The sequence below is a fragment of the Orcinus orca genome, chromosome 4, assembly GCF_937001465.1.
Source record: "Orcinus orca chromosome 4, mOrcOrc1.1, whole genome shotgun sequence".
Classification (NCBI taxonomy): Eukaryota; Metazoa; Chordata; class Mammalia; order Artiodactyla; family Delphinidae; genus Orcinus; species Orcinus orca.
The window spans coordinates 88,647,800-88,662,015 of record NC_064562.1 but is presented as its reverse complement, the minus strand read 5'-3'; the positions used below and the strand labels follow the sequence as shown (position 1 = coordinate 88,662,015).

The following is a 14,216-nucleotide window of genomic DNA, read 5'->3' as shown; positions in this document are numbered from 1 at the left end:
GATGACCTGTTTTATATTTCATTGAAAAAATCTAATCTGATAGAAGTACCTTATCTTTCCATTAGCAGACTTACTACCTTATTGACAAGTGTGCCAGAATAACTCTTTTCCTTCCTATCAGAAGGAAATTAATATTGGGACCAGTACAGAAAGTTTACCTTTACTGTCCCACTTCTTTATTTTATTTTTTTAAAACTAGATTGCCTGTTTATTATTAAAGGATATATAGTTCAGGAACAGCCAGATGGAGGAGGTGCAGGAGGCAAGGCATGTGGGAAGGGGGTCAGAACTTCCATGCTCTCTGGGCAGCCACTCTCCCTGAATCTCCGCACATTCACCAAACCCCCTCCTTTCAGGGTTTTACAGAGGCTTCATTACATAAGCATGACTGATTAAACCACTGGCCATTGGAGGCTGAACTCAATCTCCAGCCTCTTTCTCAGCACTGGAGGTTGGAAAGTTATAACCCTTTAATTACATGGTTGGCTCCTCTGGTGACCAGCCCCAAATCTTACTTTCTTTTTTTTTTTTTCAACTAATTTTTATTGGAGTATAGTTGCTTTACAGTGTTGTGTTAGTTTCTGCTGTACAGCAAAGTGAGTCAGCTATACGTAGACATATATCCCCTCTTTTTTGGATTTCCTTCCAATTTAGGTCACCACAGAGCACTAAGTAGAGTTCTCTTGCTATACAGTAGGTTCTCACTAGTTATCTATTGATATTTTATATATAGTAGTGTATATATGTCAATCACAATCTTCCAATTCATCCCACCCCCCCCCTTCCCTGCTTGGCGTCCATACGTTTGTTCTCTACATCTGTGTCTCTATTTTTGCTTTCAAATAAGTTCATCTGTATCATTTTCATAGATTCCACATATAAGCGATACTATACAATATTTGTTTTTCTCTTTCTGACTTACTTCACCCTGTATGACAGTCTCTGGGCCCATCCACGTCTCTGCAAATGGCACGATTTCATTCCTTTTTATGGTTGAGTAATATTCCATTCTATATATATACCACATCTTTTTTATCCATTCCTCTGTTGATAGACATTTAGGTTGCTTCCATGTCCTGGCTATTGTAAATAGTGCTGCAATGAACATTGGGGGGTGCATGTATCTTTTTGAATTATGGTTCTCTCTGGGTTTATGCCCAGGAGTGGGATTGCTGGGTATATGGTAGTTCTATTTTTAATTTTTTTAAAATTTTTATTTATTTATTTATTTATGGCTGCGTTGGGTCCTTGTTGCTGTGCACGGGCTTTCTTTAGTTTCGGGGGCTACTCATCGTTTTGGTGCACGAGCTTCTCATTGCAGTGGCTTCTCTTGTTGTGGAGCACGGGCGATGTGCGGGCTTCAGTAGTTGCGGCACGTGCGCTCAGTAGCTGTGGTTCGTGAGCTCAGTAGTTGTGGCTTGTGGGCTCTAGAGCGCAGGCTCAGTAGTTGTGGCGCATGGGCTTAGTTGCTCTGCGGCATGTGGGATCTTCCCAGATCAGGACTCAAACCCTTGTCCCCTGAATTGGCAGGTGGATTCTTAACCACTGTGCGAACAAGGAAGTCACCAGCCTTGTTTTTGTCCATTCTTCACACGAAACTTACTTCTGTTTCAGAATCTTTGAGTGTGTTGTATACTCTGCCTCAACCATTTTTCTTCCAGATTTTTCATGGTTGCCTCCTTCTCATCGTTGAACTTCTTTCCCTCACTATTCTAACTAAAATAACCCTCTCCATCATACCCCCCAACACTATTCTCTCAGTCTCTGTTTTAGTTTCTTTATTACATTTATCACTATCAGATATGACAGACTTATTCTCTGTCTTCCTATACTAGGCAGTGAGATCTATGAAGGCAGGGACTCTGTTTTGTTTACTGTTGTGCCCCAGCATCTAGAACTGTGCCAGGCATATAGTACTTGTACAGTAAATATTTCTTGAATAAATATAAGGCAGAATATATGACGTACTTCAATAGACGTACTTTATTTTTCTATTACTTTAAAGACGTACTTTATTTTTCTATTACTTTATAATAGAAAAATAAAGTACAATAATAAATGTGTAGCAGAGTGAGTATTCTCTGTGGGGGACCAAGGAAGGCTTTACGTAGAAAGCTGACACTTGGCCAGATATACAAGAAGATGAGTAAAGCTTGCCCAGGTTGCAGTGGACGATGATAGCATTCCAAGGAGAGGAAAGAGCAGGAGGAGAAACACAGAAAGTATAAATTCAAGGAATAGCAGAAGAACATTTGACTGAAGAAAAATATTTTCCCTGAATATGTTCTTATTTGATTTCCTTTTGTTTTGGTGTGTTTTGAAATTAAACACATTGTTAACACTTGATGTCTTTGGTCTTTAGAGAACAGTCATGAGTTAAATTAGAGCAACAAACTTGTTGGCTTTGGCTGTTCCTTGTACTATAAGTTAAGAAGTTGCTCAAGAAATGGGAAAATTTTAGAGTATTTCAGTGCAGTACATTTTTATCACTTTACTTCTGGTTTTTATGTAACCAACTCAGATTTTTTCCTGAAGTAGGCAGGAAATGAATTACAAGGAAATAAACAATTAGGGTTCTGCAAAAGGACCCACATGTACTTTCAATTTCTGTCTTCTCACATCTTAAACAGGAAATTCTAGAGAAAAAGAATTAAATAAGTAAATCTAGTTGTTTAGAGGCATTGATAAAGGAGGTATTTTCTGGTGTGTCAAGAGTCACTTATTAGCGTCACAATGCTTCTCTGGGAAATGTTAAGAGATTTTTTGTTTTTGTTTTTGTCTTATAGCCACGCTCTAGAACGACATCAGTTTTTTTTAAGGGGCCAGGAAAGGTGGTGATGGTTGCCATTTGCATGTAAGTACTGAAATATAAGCCTTTTAAAATAGAAATATTTTTAATGTATATATCCTTGAATGTATAAATTTATTACTTGGTATCTAGATAAAGATAAAGGTGCTATCTGAAAATTTTTCTCTCATTTTCGCTGGCATTTATAGAAGTCTTTTTTAAAAAGTTGAATTGGCCAAGGTTATTTTTAGAGTAACTAAAGCAACCTGGGTTATAACTACTGAAGAGGACCTGCGCTTTTATTTTTCTTCCACTTAACCTTGATAGAACATAATTAATGCTTTTGCCTCTTTCTCTTTTCCTCTTTCTTCTTTTTTTTTTTAACTTTTTATTTTATATTGGAGTATAGGCAGTTAACAATGTTGTGATAGTTTCAGGTGCACAGCAAAGCGACTCAGCCATACATATACATGTATCCATTCTCCCCGCAAACTCCCCTCCCATCCAGGCTGCCAGATAACACTGAGCAGAGTTCCCTGTGCTATACAGTAGGTTATTCATTTTAAATATAGCAGTGAAGTACTCCTCTTTCTTCTTGATTCCTGTTATTTTGCCTTTTATCTATTTTACTGAATAATCTAATTTTGTATGTTTGAGCATTAATTCCTTAATTCATTAGTTTGTTCTTTTATTTCTAAAATACATATGTTACGTGTGTCAGGAATTTTGATATGGTCTGGAAATGTAAAGGTAAAATACATAATTCTTATCTTCAAGGATTGGAGGGACACTAGACTAGAAGAAGTCATTTGTAATAATACAGAAAAGATAGTGGTAGTAGGGATGGAGAGTCACGGTTAGTTTCAAAAAGTATTTAGGTGGTCTGGTTAGCGATGGTGCCCAGGTTTCTGATTTGGACAATTGGATAGATATTGCACCATCACTGAGAGAAGGAATGCTGGAAGGAGGGGGCAGGGTGGGAGTAAAAGAAATAATGAGTTCCTTTTTGAGTTTGAACTATTTATAGGGCACCCAAGGGGAGTCGGTCAGCAGAATTAATTCTTTTCATTAATGAAACAGGATTAACAGTGAAAGCTTTTTACATAGGAGGAATGTATGTAATGTATATAAACTGCTTAGCATAGTACCTGTTACATAATGTGTACTTAATAATTATTATTGTTAGTATATATGGCTCCAAAGCTCAGGAGGGATTAGAGATATAGAATCAAGAGTTATTAGTATATAGATGATAATTAAAGCCATAGGAGTAGTTAAGATCACCTGGAGAGTGTGTATATAGTGTATGAGGAAGGAGAAGCTCTTGAGAAAAAACCTTGAAGAACGCTAACATTTAAGAAACGGGTAGAAGAAAAAGAGCCTGCAGAAGAGACTGAGGAAGAGTAAAGAGAAAGGTAGGAAGAAAACCAGTAGTATTGTGGAAATCAAGGAAGACAGTGTTTTCAGAAAATAGTGGCAAATGCTTCTGTGAGATTAAGGAAAATATTAAAATGTTTTCAGGAATTTAATAGCAAGAAACAGTTGATATATTGATAAAAACAATCTTATGAGGTGTTAGCGGCAGAAGCCACTGTTTAGTGGATTGAAGACTGAGTGCAAAGTGAGGAAAACTGAGACAGCAAGAGTGCATATAATTCTTTCAAGAAATTATTTGAAATGGAGGAGAGGAGAAAAGGGTAGCTGGAAGGGGATGTACAGTTTCCTCATTTATAAAATGAGGATGAAGTAACTACTACAATGTTAGCATTTGCATAATAGAATTATAATAAAACATGGTAAGTGACTGTAGTATAGTGCCTGAGATAAATTATACTAGTTATTACTGTTGGAATCTGAGTACAGCTGGCTTCCTCAGAGCTAACCATGTTTATTTTAGCATGTATGGCCTTCTCATATGACACAGACTATTTGGTCTAGTTTTGTCTTCACCTCTGGCATCTGCCTAATTGAATAAACCGACCTTCACCAACGTCTTCCCTTTGACACTGGCCTACTGAACAATACCAAGTGCACATAAGACACATAATTTCCTTTCTGATTCCATTTTGTTCATATGTAGAACACCCTCTTTTCTCATCTTCTCAAAACGTACTTAAGTAATTTGCTGGCATGTATCATGCCTCTTTCATTTAAATATTTAATGAAACCATAATCTGTGTTCTTCAAATTTGTACTCCTGTTGCCTAAAACATAGTAAATCTTAAAGACTAGGGATTCTTTCTAATTTACTTTGAACAGAATCTAGTGTGTGTGTGTGTGTGTGTGTGTGTGTGTGTAAATTAAGTAAGCTTTTAATGGGAATTTTTATTTAAACCTATGCTAAGTTATTTTCTCTTTCTCTCCTAGCAATGGATTAAACTGTTTCTTCAAATTTCTTGCCTGGATTTATACGGGTTCAGCAAGTATGTTCTCAGAAGCTATACACTCTTTATCTGATACTTGTAATCAGGTGAGGGGTAAAAGCTTCTTTCTTATTAAAGTAATATATTTTTTGAGGCTTTAGTCTAAAAGTTGACATATTTAAAAACATAATGATTCCTATAGTTGGGTTGTAGAAGAAAATGAAAGTTGTTTTACTTTTGAATGATGACGTACATAGAAATATGACATAGTATTTGAAAGCAGTTTGTTACGCTTTAAAAACTTTTAATAATCAAATATGAAGTGTAAGATTATCAGTCACAGAGGCTATATTGTAGAAGAGATTCTTATATTAGGTAGAAATTTGGTCTGTGAATATGAGTTCTTATAACTGTAAGAGCCGGTGGATTTAAGTGTTTTGAATAAAGATATAAAATAGTCACATGTGATTGATGAATTATAATGATTTTCACCTTAGACTAGTATTTTGATTTTGAATACTACAAATCTAAGCCTTTTTTAAGAACACAACATTTCTACTTGTATATCATTTCACATTTTAAAGAATGTGGCCTGTTAAGGAGAAAACCTTTTTAGTATTTATTTATTTATTTATACTCCTGTTATGTAAGAACAGATTTGGGAGAACTTACAATAAAAGACACAGGCATAATAAGAATATTTAAGACAAAGTTAAAAATAATAATAAAATGGTAAGAAGCAGGGAGAGCAATCTTAATAAAATTAAACCTGAGAACTCATGTAACTCACTGTCAAATGGATTAAAACGTTTTGTAAAAGTAAGGAAACAATACAGGCATTTGCTATTAGTACTAACAGTCATTCTCTTGAATTAAATTTTTATACTCAGTAAATATTTAATAACTACTATTATATAATATTTTGCCTGTTGAGTCGGGGGAGAGGAGGGTGGGAGAGATATGACACACAGTACCTATTTTGTTGAAAGCTTATGTGAACATAAGAAAATTAAAATGTGAAAATATTTGTACATTTGGCCAAGGAGATATGTACATATTATTAATTTTAGTATTAGTTGTTATTTAAAACATTGAAGACAATTTTTTAAAAATTTATTTTATTTTTGGCTGCATTGGGTCTTTGTTGCTGCATATGGGCTTTCTCTAGTTGTGGAGAGCGGGGGCTGCTCTTCGCTGCGGTGCATGGGCTTCTCATTTGCAGTGGCTTCTCTTTTGGCACAAGGTGCGCAGGCTTCAGTAGTTGTCGCAGACGGGCTTAGTTGCTCCGCGGCATGTGGGATCTTCCTGGACCAGGGCTTGTACCCGTGTCCCCTGCATTGGCAGGTGGATTCTTAACCACTGTGCCACCAGGGAAGCCCTGAATACAATTTTTAAGTGTCTGTACTCTGAAATACTATTTAGGGATTTAAAAGCATGTGGTAGATAGCTATGTACTGATCTGGAATAATAACCATGATATGAATAAAAAAGTCAAGTTGTAAAACATTATGTACAGAACTTATGTTTCTAGCCATGATGGACTAATGAGGATTGGACTTCAGTCTTTTGCTATAAACAGCTAAAAAACTAGACAAAATATATTAAACAATATTTTCAAACATTGGACAATAGCAATGCAAGACCATGATCCCTGAGGAAGGGGAACAGGTGGATTGAACTCTGTGATTTCTCTGGTGTTTTGCTTGGAGGTGCATTTGCGATAGTGGAACAGGGTGGGAGACCCATCATAGAGTTGAGAAGGTAGAAATTAGGGTTAGTGAGTCTGAAGTGGCTAGAAATTACAAGGCTACAGAAGTCTACATAGGGTTTTCCTTGAGTTGAATCTTTGTTGAGTGTTAGATTACACATGTGTAGGGTAAAGCTCCATGAGACCAGGCAAAGAACCAGCAGGGAGCGTTAAGCTGAGTAATTCCTAGAGTTCACATCGGGCTTGGATTAATTAAGTTCTGACGTTCTGAGATAGAGAGTCCTGACTGATTACCCAGGCCAGTAGAAGGCTCAGACCTTAGTAGTAGGGCTAAATTATCTTAGTTGTAAAGACTATCCTAGGACAGGGGTCCCCAACCCCCAGGCCGCATACCAGTACCTATCCTTGGCCTGTTAGGAACTGGTCCACACAGCATGAGGTGAGTAGCGAGCGAGCAAAGCTGCACCTGCCGCTCCCCATCGCTTGCATCACCGCCTGAACCATCTCCACCCCACCCCCCACCGTCTGCCACTGGTCCGTAGAAAAATTGTCTTCCACGAAACCGGTCCCTGGTGCCAAAAAGGTTGGCAGCTGCTGTTCTAGAAGCTTTCTAACAAAGCTCTAAGGGATCACACTGATTTACAAGTAACTTAATTACCTGTGAGAATAAAGCCCCACATGCTATTATAAGGAAGACAAAATCCAGACACACAGTATAACATTCGCAGTGTCAGCATCTAATAAAAAAATTAGTAGATGACCATGAAGCAGAAAGTCTGACTCACAACCAGGGGAAAAATTAGTCAGTAGAAAGACTCAATTGACATGGTAGAATTAGCAGAAAAGGATAAGTGGCTATTATAACTACGTTCATGTATTGAAAAGAAAATATGAACATCATGAAAAGAGAAATGGAAGATACAAAGAAGAACCAAATGGAACTTTTAGAGCTGAAAAATATATCTGATGTGAAAAATCCACTATATAGAATTAACAGCAGATTAGACGTCATGGAAAAAATGATGAGTGAACTCAAATATATGGCAGTGGAAAACATTCATACTAAAACTAGAGTGAAAAGAGACTAAAAAAGATGAAGGGAGCCTTAGACCTGTGGGACATTATCAAGAGAATTCTATCAAACATTTAACGAAGAAATAATGCCAGTAGTACACAGACTTTCAAATATAGAGTAGAAGGAAACACTTTTCAACTCCTCTAGTAAGGCTATCACAACCCTGATACCAAAACCTTAAAGTTACTCCAAGAAAAAAAAATACAAACCAGTATCTCTCATGAACATAGATGCAAAAATACTTAAGATATAATCACATTGAATCTAGCAGTACACAAAAATGGTAATACATCATAATCAAGTTAGTATTATTCCAAGAAGCATGGTTAGTTTAACATTCAAAATCAATAGAAGGTTAATGTACAAAAGTCAGTTGCAGGTGCTTCCCTGGTGGCGCAGTGGTTAAGCATCCGCCTGCCAATGCAGGAGACACGAGTTCGAGCCCTGGTCCGGGAAGATCCCACATGCTGTGGAGCAACTAAGCCCGTGCGCCACAACTACTGAGCCTGCGCTCTAGAGCCTGCGAGCCACAGCTACTGAGGCCCGCGCGCCTAGAGCCTGTGCTCCGCAACAAGAGAAGCCACCACGATGAGAAGCTGGTGCACCGCAACGAAGAGTAGTCCCCGCTCGCGGCAACTAGAGAAAGCCACGCACAGCAACGAAGACCCAACACAGCCAAAAATAAGTAAATAAATAAATTTATTTTTTAAAAAATCAATTGCATTTTTACTATCAGGAAACAAATGGAGAGTGAAATTTTTAATAAATTCCATTTATGATGTTAAATACTTAGGAGTAAATTTAACAAAAAATGTGTAAGACTTTAACACTGGAATCTTAAAATGTAACTAGGGGAAATTAAAGATGACCTAAGGGGCTTCCCTGCTGGCTCAGTGGTTCAGAGTCCGCCTGCCGATGCAGGGGACACGGGTTCGTGCCCCGGTCCAGGAAGATCCCACATGCTGCAGAGCGGCTGGGCCCGTGAGCCATGGCCGCTGAGTCTTTACGTCCAGAGCCTGTGCTCCGCAACAGGAGAGGCCACAACAGTGAGAGGCCCGCGTACCGCAAAAAAAAAAAAAAAAAAAAAAAGACCTAAGGAGGTGGAGAGAGATACCATGATCATGGATTTGATAACCGCGTTAATATGTCAAATTTCCCTAAATTAATCTATAGATTTCATATAATCCAGCAGATTCTTTTGTAGAAATTGACAAACTGATTAAATTCTAAAATTTATATGGAGGGACTTCCCCGGCAGTCCAGTGGTTAAGACTCCACTCTTTCACTGCAGAGGGTATGGGTTTGATCCCTGGTTGGGGAACTAAAATCCTGCATGCCGCATGGCGTGGCCAAAAAAATAATAATAATAAATAAAATTTATATGGAAATGTAAAGAACCTGGAATATTCAAAGCAATCTAAAAATAAATGAAAGAAATTTGGAGGGCTTTAAAACTTATTTCAGAGCACAGTAATTAAGACAGTGCGGTATTGGCACAAGGACTGACAGACCAGTGGAACAGAATAGAGGGTCCAGCAACAGACCCTCAGTTACATAGTCAGTTGATTTTTGATAAAGGCACCAAAGCAATTCAGTGAAGAAAAGAAACTCTTCAACAAACGGTATGGGAAAGGTTGGATATCCACATGGATAAAAAAACGAAGGACCTTGATTCCCACTCATGCCGTGTACAAATTTAAGGTGGGTCATAGACCCAGATGTACAAGCTAAAACTATGAAAATACTAGAAGGAAACCTAGGAGAATATCTTCTAAGCCTTTGGGTAGGCAGAGATTTCTTAAACAGAACACAGAAACAAAACCATAAAATAAAAAAATTTACAAATTAAACTTCATCAAAATTAAATACTCTTACTTATTAAAGGACACTTTTTTTTTGGCTGCGTTGGGGCTTTGTTGCTGTGCCCGGGCTTTCTCTAGTTGCAGCGAGCAGGGACTACTCTTCATTGCGGTGCACAGGCTTCTCATTGCAGTGGCTTCTCATTGCGGAGCACAGGCTCTAGGTGCGCAGGCTTCAGTAGTTGCGGCATGTGGGCTCAGTTGTTGCGGCACGCAGGCCCTAGAGCGCGTGGGCTTCAGTAGTTGCAATGCATGGGCCCAGTAGTTGTGGCACATGGGCTCAGTAGTTGTGGCTCGCGGGCTCTAGAGCGCAGACCCAGTGGTTGTGGCGCATGGGCTTAGTTGCTCCGTGGCATGTGGGATCTTCCTGGACCAGGGATTGAACCTGTGTCCCCTGCCTTGGCAGGTGGACTCTTATTTATTCATTTAATTAGTTTATTTATGGCTGTGTTGGGTCTTTGTTGCTGCATGCAGGCTTCTTTAGTTGTGGCAGGCGGGGGCTACTCTTTGTCATGGTGCCGGGGCTTCTCATTGCGGTGACTTCTCTTGTTGCAGAGCATGGGCTCTAAGCACGTGGGCTTCAGTAGTTGTGGCACGCAGGTGCAGTAGTTGTGGCTTGCAGGCTCTAGAGCGCAGGCTCTAGTAGTTGTGGCGCATGGACTTAGTTGCTCTGCGGCATGTGGGATCTTCTCAGACCAGGGCTTGAACCCGTGTCCCCTGCATTGGCAGACGGATTCTTAACCACTGCGCCACCAGGGAAGTCCCTGAAGAATACTTTTAAGGCAGTAAATAAGCAAGCTGCTCATAGGGAGAAAATATTCACAAAGCATATAATCTGACAAAGGACTGGTATCCAGGGTAAATAAAGAACTTGTATATTATATTATATATTAATATATTAATATTAATATATTATATTAATATATTATATATATTAAAAAGACAGTCCAGTCTTTTTAACAAGCTGAAGACTTGGAAAGGTACTTCACAATGATACCTGAATGTGGTTGATGGACACACAAAAAGGTGCTCAACACTATTAATCATCAGGAAATGTATATTGTAACCCCAACATACACATCCGCTATTATGGCTAAAATTTAAGAGCCTGACAATCAAATATTGGTGAAGATGTAAAGCACCCAGACTTTTTAGACGTTGCTGGTGGAGTATAAAATGTTACAGCCACTCTTAAATTTGTCAGTTTCTTGTAAACATATGCCTACTGTTTGACTTAGCAATTCCACTCCTAAGTATTTATCCAAGAGTAATGTGAACAAATGTCCACAAAGACTTGTATAAGAATGTTTCTAGCACCATAAAGGTGCTATAATGGGCAAAAAACTGGAATCAACCCGAATGTCCATCAACAGTGGGATAAACAAGTTGTTGTATAGTCATACAATAGAATATTATCTAGAAATAAAAAGAAATACTTATCCGTAAGTAGCATATAAGCATCTCTAACAGTATGTTGAATAAAAGAAGGCAAATACAAAAGAGTAGTTACTGTGTGATGCCATTTATATTAAGTTCTAGAATAGAACTTTGGCTTTAATCTTTGGGGGAGAACAGGATTAGCGATAGTCTATGATATCTTATTTTTATAAGAAGAACTAATAAATAATGGCCCATATTCAACTTATGAAACATTTGTTATCTCACACTTCATTGCACAGCCAACCTGAATATTAAGTATTTTAAAAATAATTGAACACTCATTGACTATTATGTAAATGTTATAAACACAGATACATATATAGTGTGAATTGATAATGAATATTTCAGTTTTAATATACAGATTTTAAAATTATATGTTCTTAATTTACTCTCATTCTCTTAGTTTAATTCACTGAAAAGCCATCATCTATGTTTTAGGTAGTTTTGACTCTCTTTTCCTTTGGAATCCAGTAGAAAAAAACTTGTAATATTCTGTATATTTTGGATTGGATTTCTGGTATCGAAACTTAAAAGTCAGTATATATTTGTTTTAGCCTTTTTTTTTTTTTTTTGGCTGTGCCGCAAGGCATGTATTGTAGTTCTCCGACCAGGGATCGAACCCGCACTCCCTGCATTGGAAGTGTGGAGTCTTAACCACTGGACCGCCAGGGAAGTCCCTGAATGGACTAGCCATTTGCAAGGTGGTATAATCCCCATGTATTTTACAAGAGGGAATGTTTCTATAAATGCCCAGTAACCTACAGAGAAACTTCATCCATGAAGAATTTGGTAATCTTGAAGACTTACCTATTTGATTATTTGATACAATACTGAAAAAATGCAAAAACCCCAGCTTAGTCAAAAAAAATCACATAGGGTATTCACTCAGGCTTTGTGTTTTTATTAAATAAATAATTCTAGTGTAATCTTTTTCAGATTTCTAAATTTACATCAAATTAAGAGAAAGGATACTAAGTGCAAGCATAATATTGAGCGGTACCAGTGGATAACTCTTTTTAACAAAAGATACAATCAAAAAAAGAAACAGAAGTAAAAGGAAGAAAAGATGAAGGCAAGGGAGGAAGGAAGGAGAGAAAGGTGGTAACTAGGATTAAAGACTTACATTTTTGTTATATTTACTTTAGACTTTTTTTCCCTAGAGAAATAAAATTTTAGTTATAACTAGTCTTCCATCTTTATTTCTTCCTTCCACACCCCACATAGTCACTGCTCTGTATACATTGATGTGTATACTTCATGCGCATGGTTTTGCAGTTTTACTAGAAATGTAAATGTATCATGTCCATATACAGTTTGTACTCACTCTTACTGTCTTTGGGACTTGCCTGGCGGTCCAATGGTTGAGACTTCGCCTTCCAGTGCAGGTGGTGCGGGTTCGGTCCCTGGTCGGGAAACTAAGATCCCACATGCCTTGCAGCCAAAAAACCAAAACATAAAACAGAAGCAATATTGTAACAAATTCAATAAAGACTTAAAAAAAAAATGGTCCACATCAAAAAAAAAAACAAAACATAAAACTTTTACTGTCTTTTATTTGTGCAGCTATACAAGTTATTCTTCCTGTAAAAAATCAGATATTATAGACCATGCTAAACCTACTTCTCTCCTCAGAGGTATAAACAGAATTAAATGTGAGTTCTTTCAGACCTTTTCCTGTGCTTTACATTATATGTCATTTACAAAAACTACAAAACATAAGTTCTTTTGTATTGTACGTGCGGTTCCTAAACTTGCTTTTTTCCCGTCCACTGAATGGTACGTCTAGGAACTTTCACCATGTCAGTACAGAGAGCTCTATTCCCTTTTACACTGTTGTAGAAGTAATTTATGATTTGGTTATACCATGATTTATTTTGCCACTCCCCATTGAAGGAGTTTTAGGTTGCTTTCACATTTTACATCATTATTCAGTGTTGTTTTGAACCCCTTTCGGTTCACCTTTATTTCTCTATGGTAAGTACTGGAAACAAGAATTGCTGGGCTATTGGACATACACATGTTAAGTACTTCTTTGTCATTGTCAGGTTGTGCCCTCCAGACTGGCTTATTATATTCCCTTGCTAATGATTATTTACCTTCTTTTCTCCATAGGCCTTACTAGCATTGGGCATCAGTAAGTCTGTTCAAACACCAGATCCTACTCATCCGTAAGGACATTGTCTTTATTTTGTTTTCATGTGTTTTGGCAGCAAGTAGTTGAATTATAGAAATCTCTTGCAGTTTATAGACCTGCAGTTTTGTGTTAAAGATTTGGTCATTTCTTCTGCTGTTGTATCTAAAATGCAGGACTCAACCTCTGTGTCAAAGTAAATTCAAGATATAATTTGAAAATGAGGTTCAAATTATTTTTATGCTTTGTAACATAGCAAAGAGATCCTGTCCTCTTTGTATTTGATAGTTAATAACAAAGCACGTGTTTTGATCTTAGAGTTCTGTTTTATTTGGTCAAAGGAGATATATATATTTCACATTTGGACTAATAGGCCACTCAATCTAAAATTTTAGTGATAATTTCTATTAAATTTATGCTTAATGTATTTTAATCCCCCCGTTGTGATTTAGAAATAGGATTCTATTAATATTTCAAAATTACTTATTTGTAAAATGAGTATGCTCTTTAGGGTATATTATTTTGAATTATATTAGTTATTTGATACAAAGACTTTTTTTCTGTTGCTTCTACTAACATAACCAGGTGAAAATTTTGATTTCCACATGTATTATTTTGTTTTTAACAAGCTTCTGTAGTAGAATTTGAGCAGTCAAATTTGCCTTAAGGCAAAAAAAACATACACTTTTATTTCCATAAAGGAATCTGCCTCTGTGCTTTATATAAATGCCTTTCTTTACTTGAAAGCCAGGCACTCCTGTTTTCATATAAATAATAGCATATTATTGAATATCCTATAACTATCAGTAAGCTCGTACAGAGAACAGCTACCTTTCTAGTCTGCTAATTACA

At 37.2% G+C, this 14,216-nt stretch overlaps 1 protein-coding gene across 5 annotated transcripts in view; it reads left to right on the top strand.

Annotated features, from left to right (window-relative positions):
* Positions 1–14,216, top strand: part of SLC30A9 (solute carrier family 30 member 9) — a 73,655-nt gene that overhangs the window by 36,286 nt on the left and 23,153 nt on the right. For 4 of the 5 annotated variants that reach the window (XM_049709587.1, XM_012532483.3, XM_049709589.1 and 1 more), the window contains 3 exons: positions 2,787–2,854; positions 5,156–5,258; positions 13,346–13,401. In XM_049709587.1, coding sequence (XP_049565544.1) covers positions 2,787–2,854; positions 5,156–5,258; positions 13,346–13,401 — 227 coding nt within the window. The remainder of the gene's footprint in view (positions 1–2,786; positions 2,855–5,155; positions 5,259–13,345; positions 13,402–14,216) is intronic. The other variant, XM_049709588.1, reaches the window with a different exon arrangement.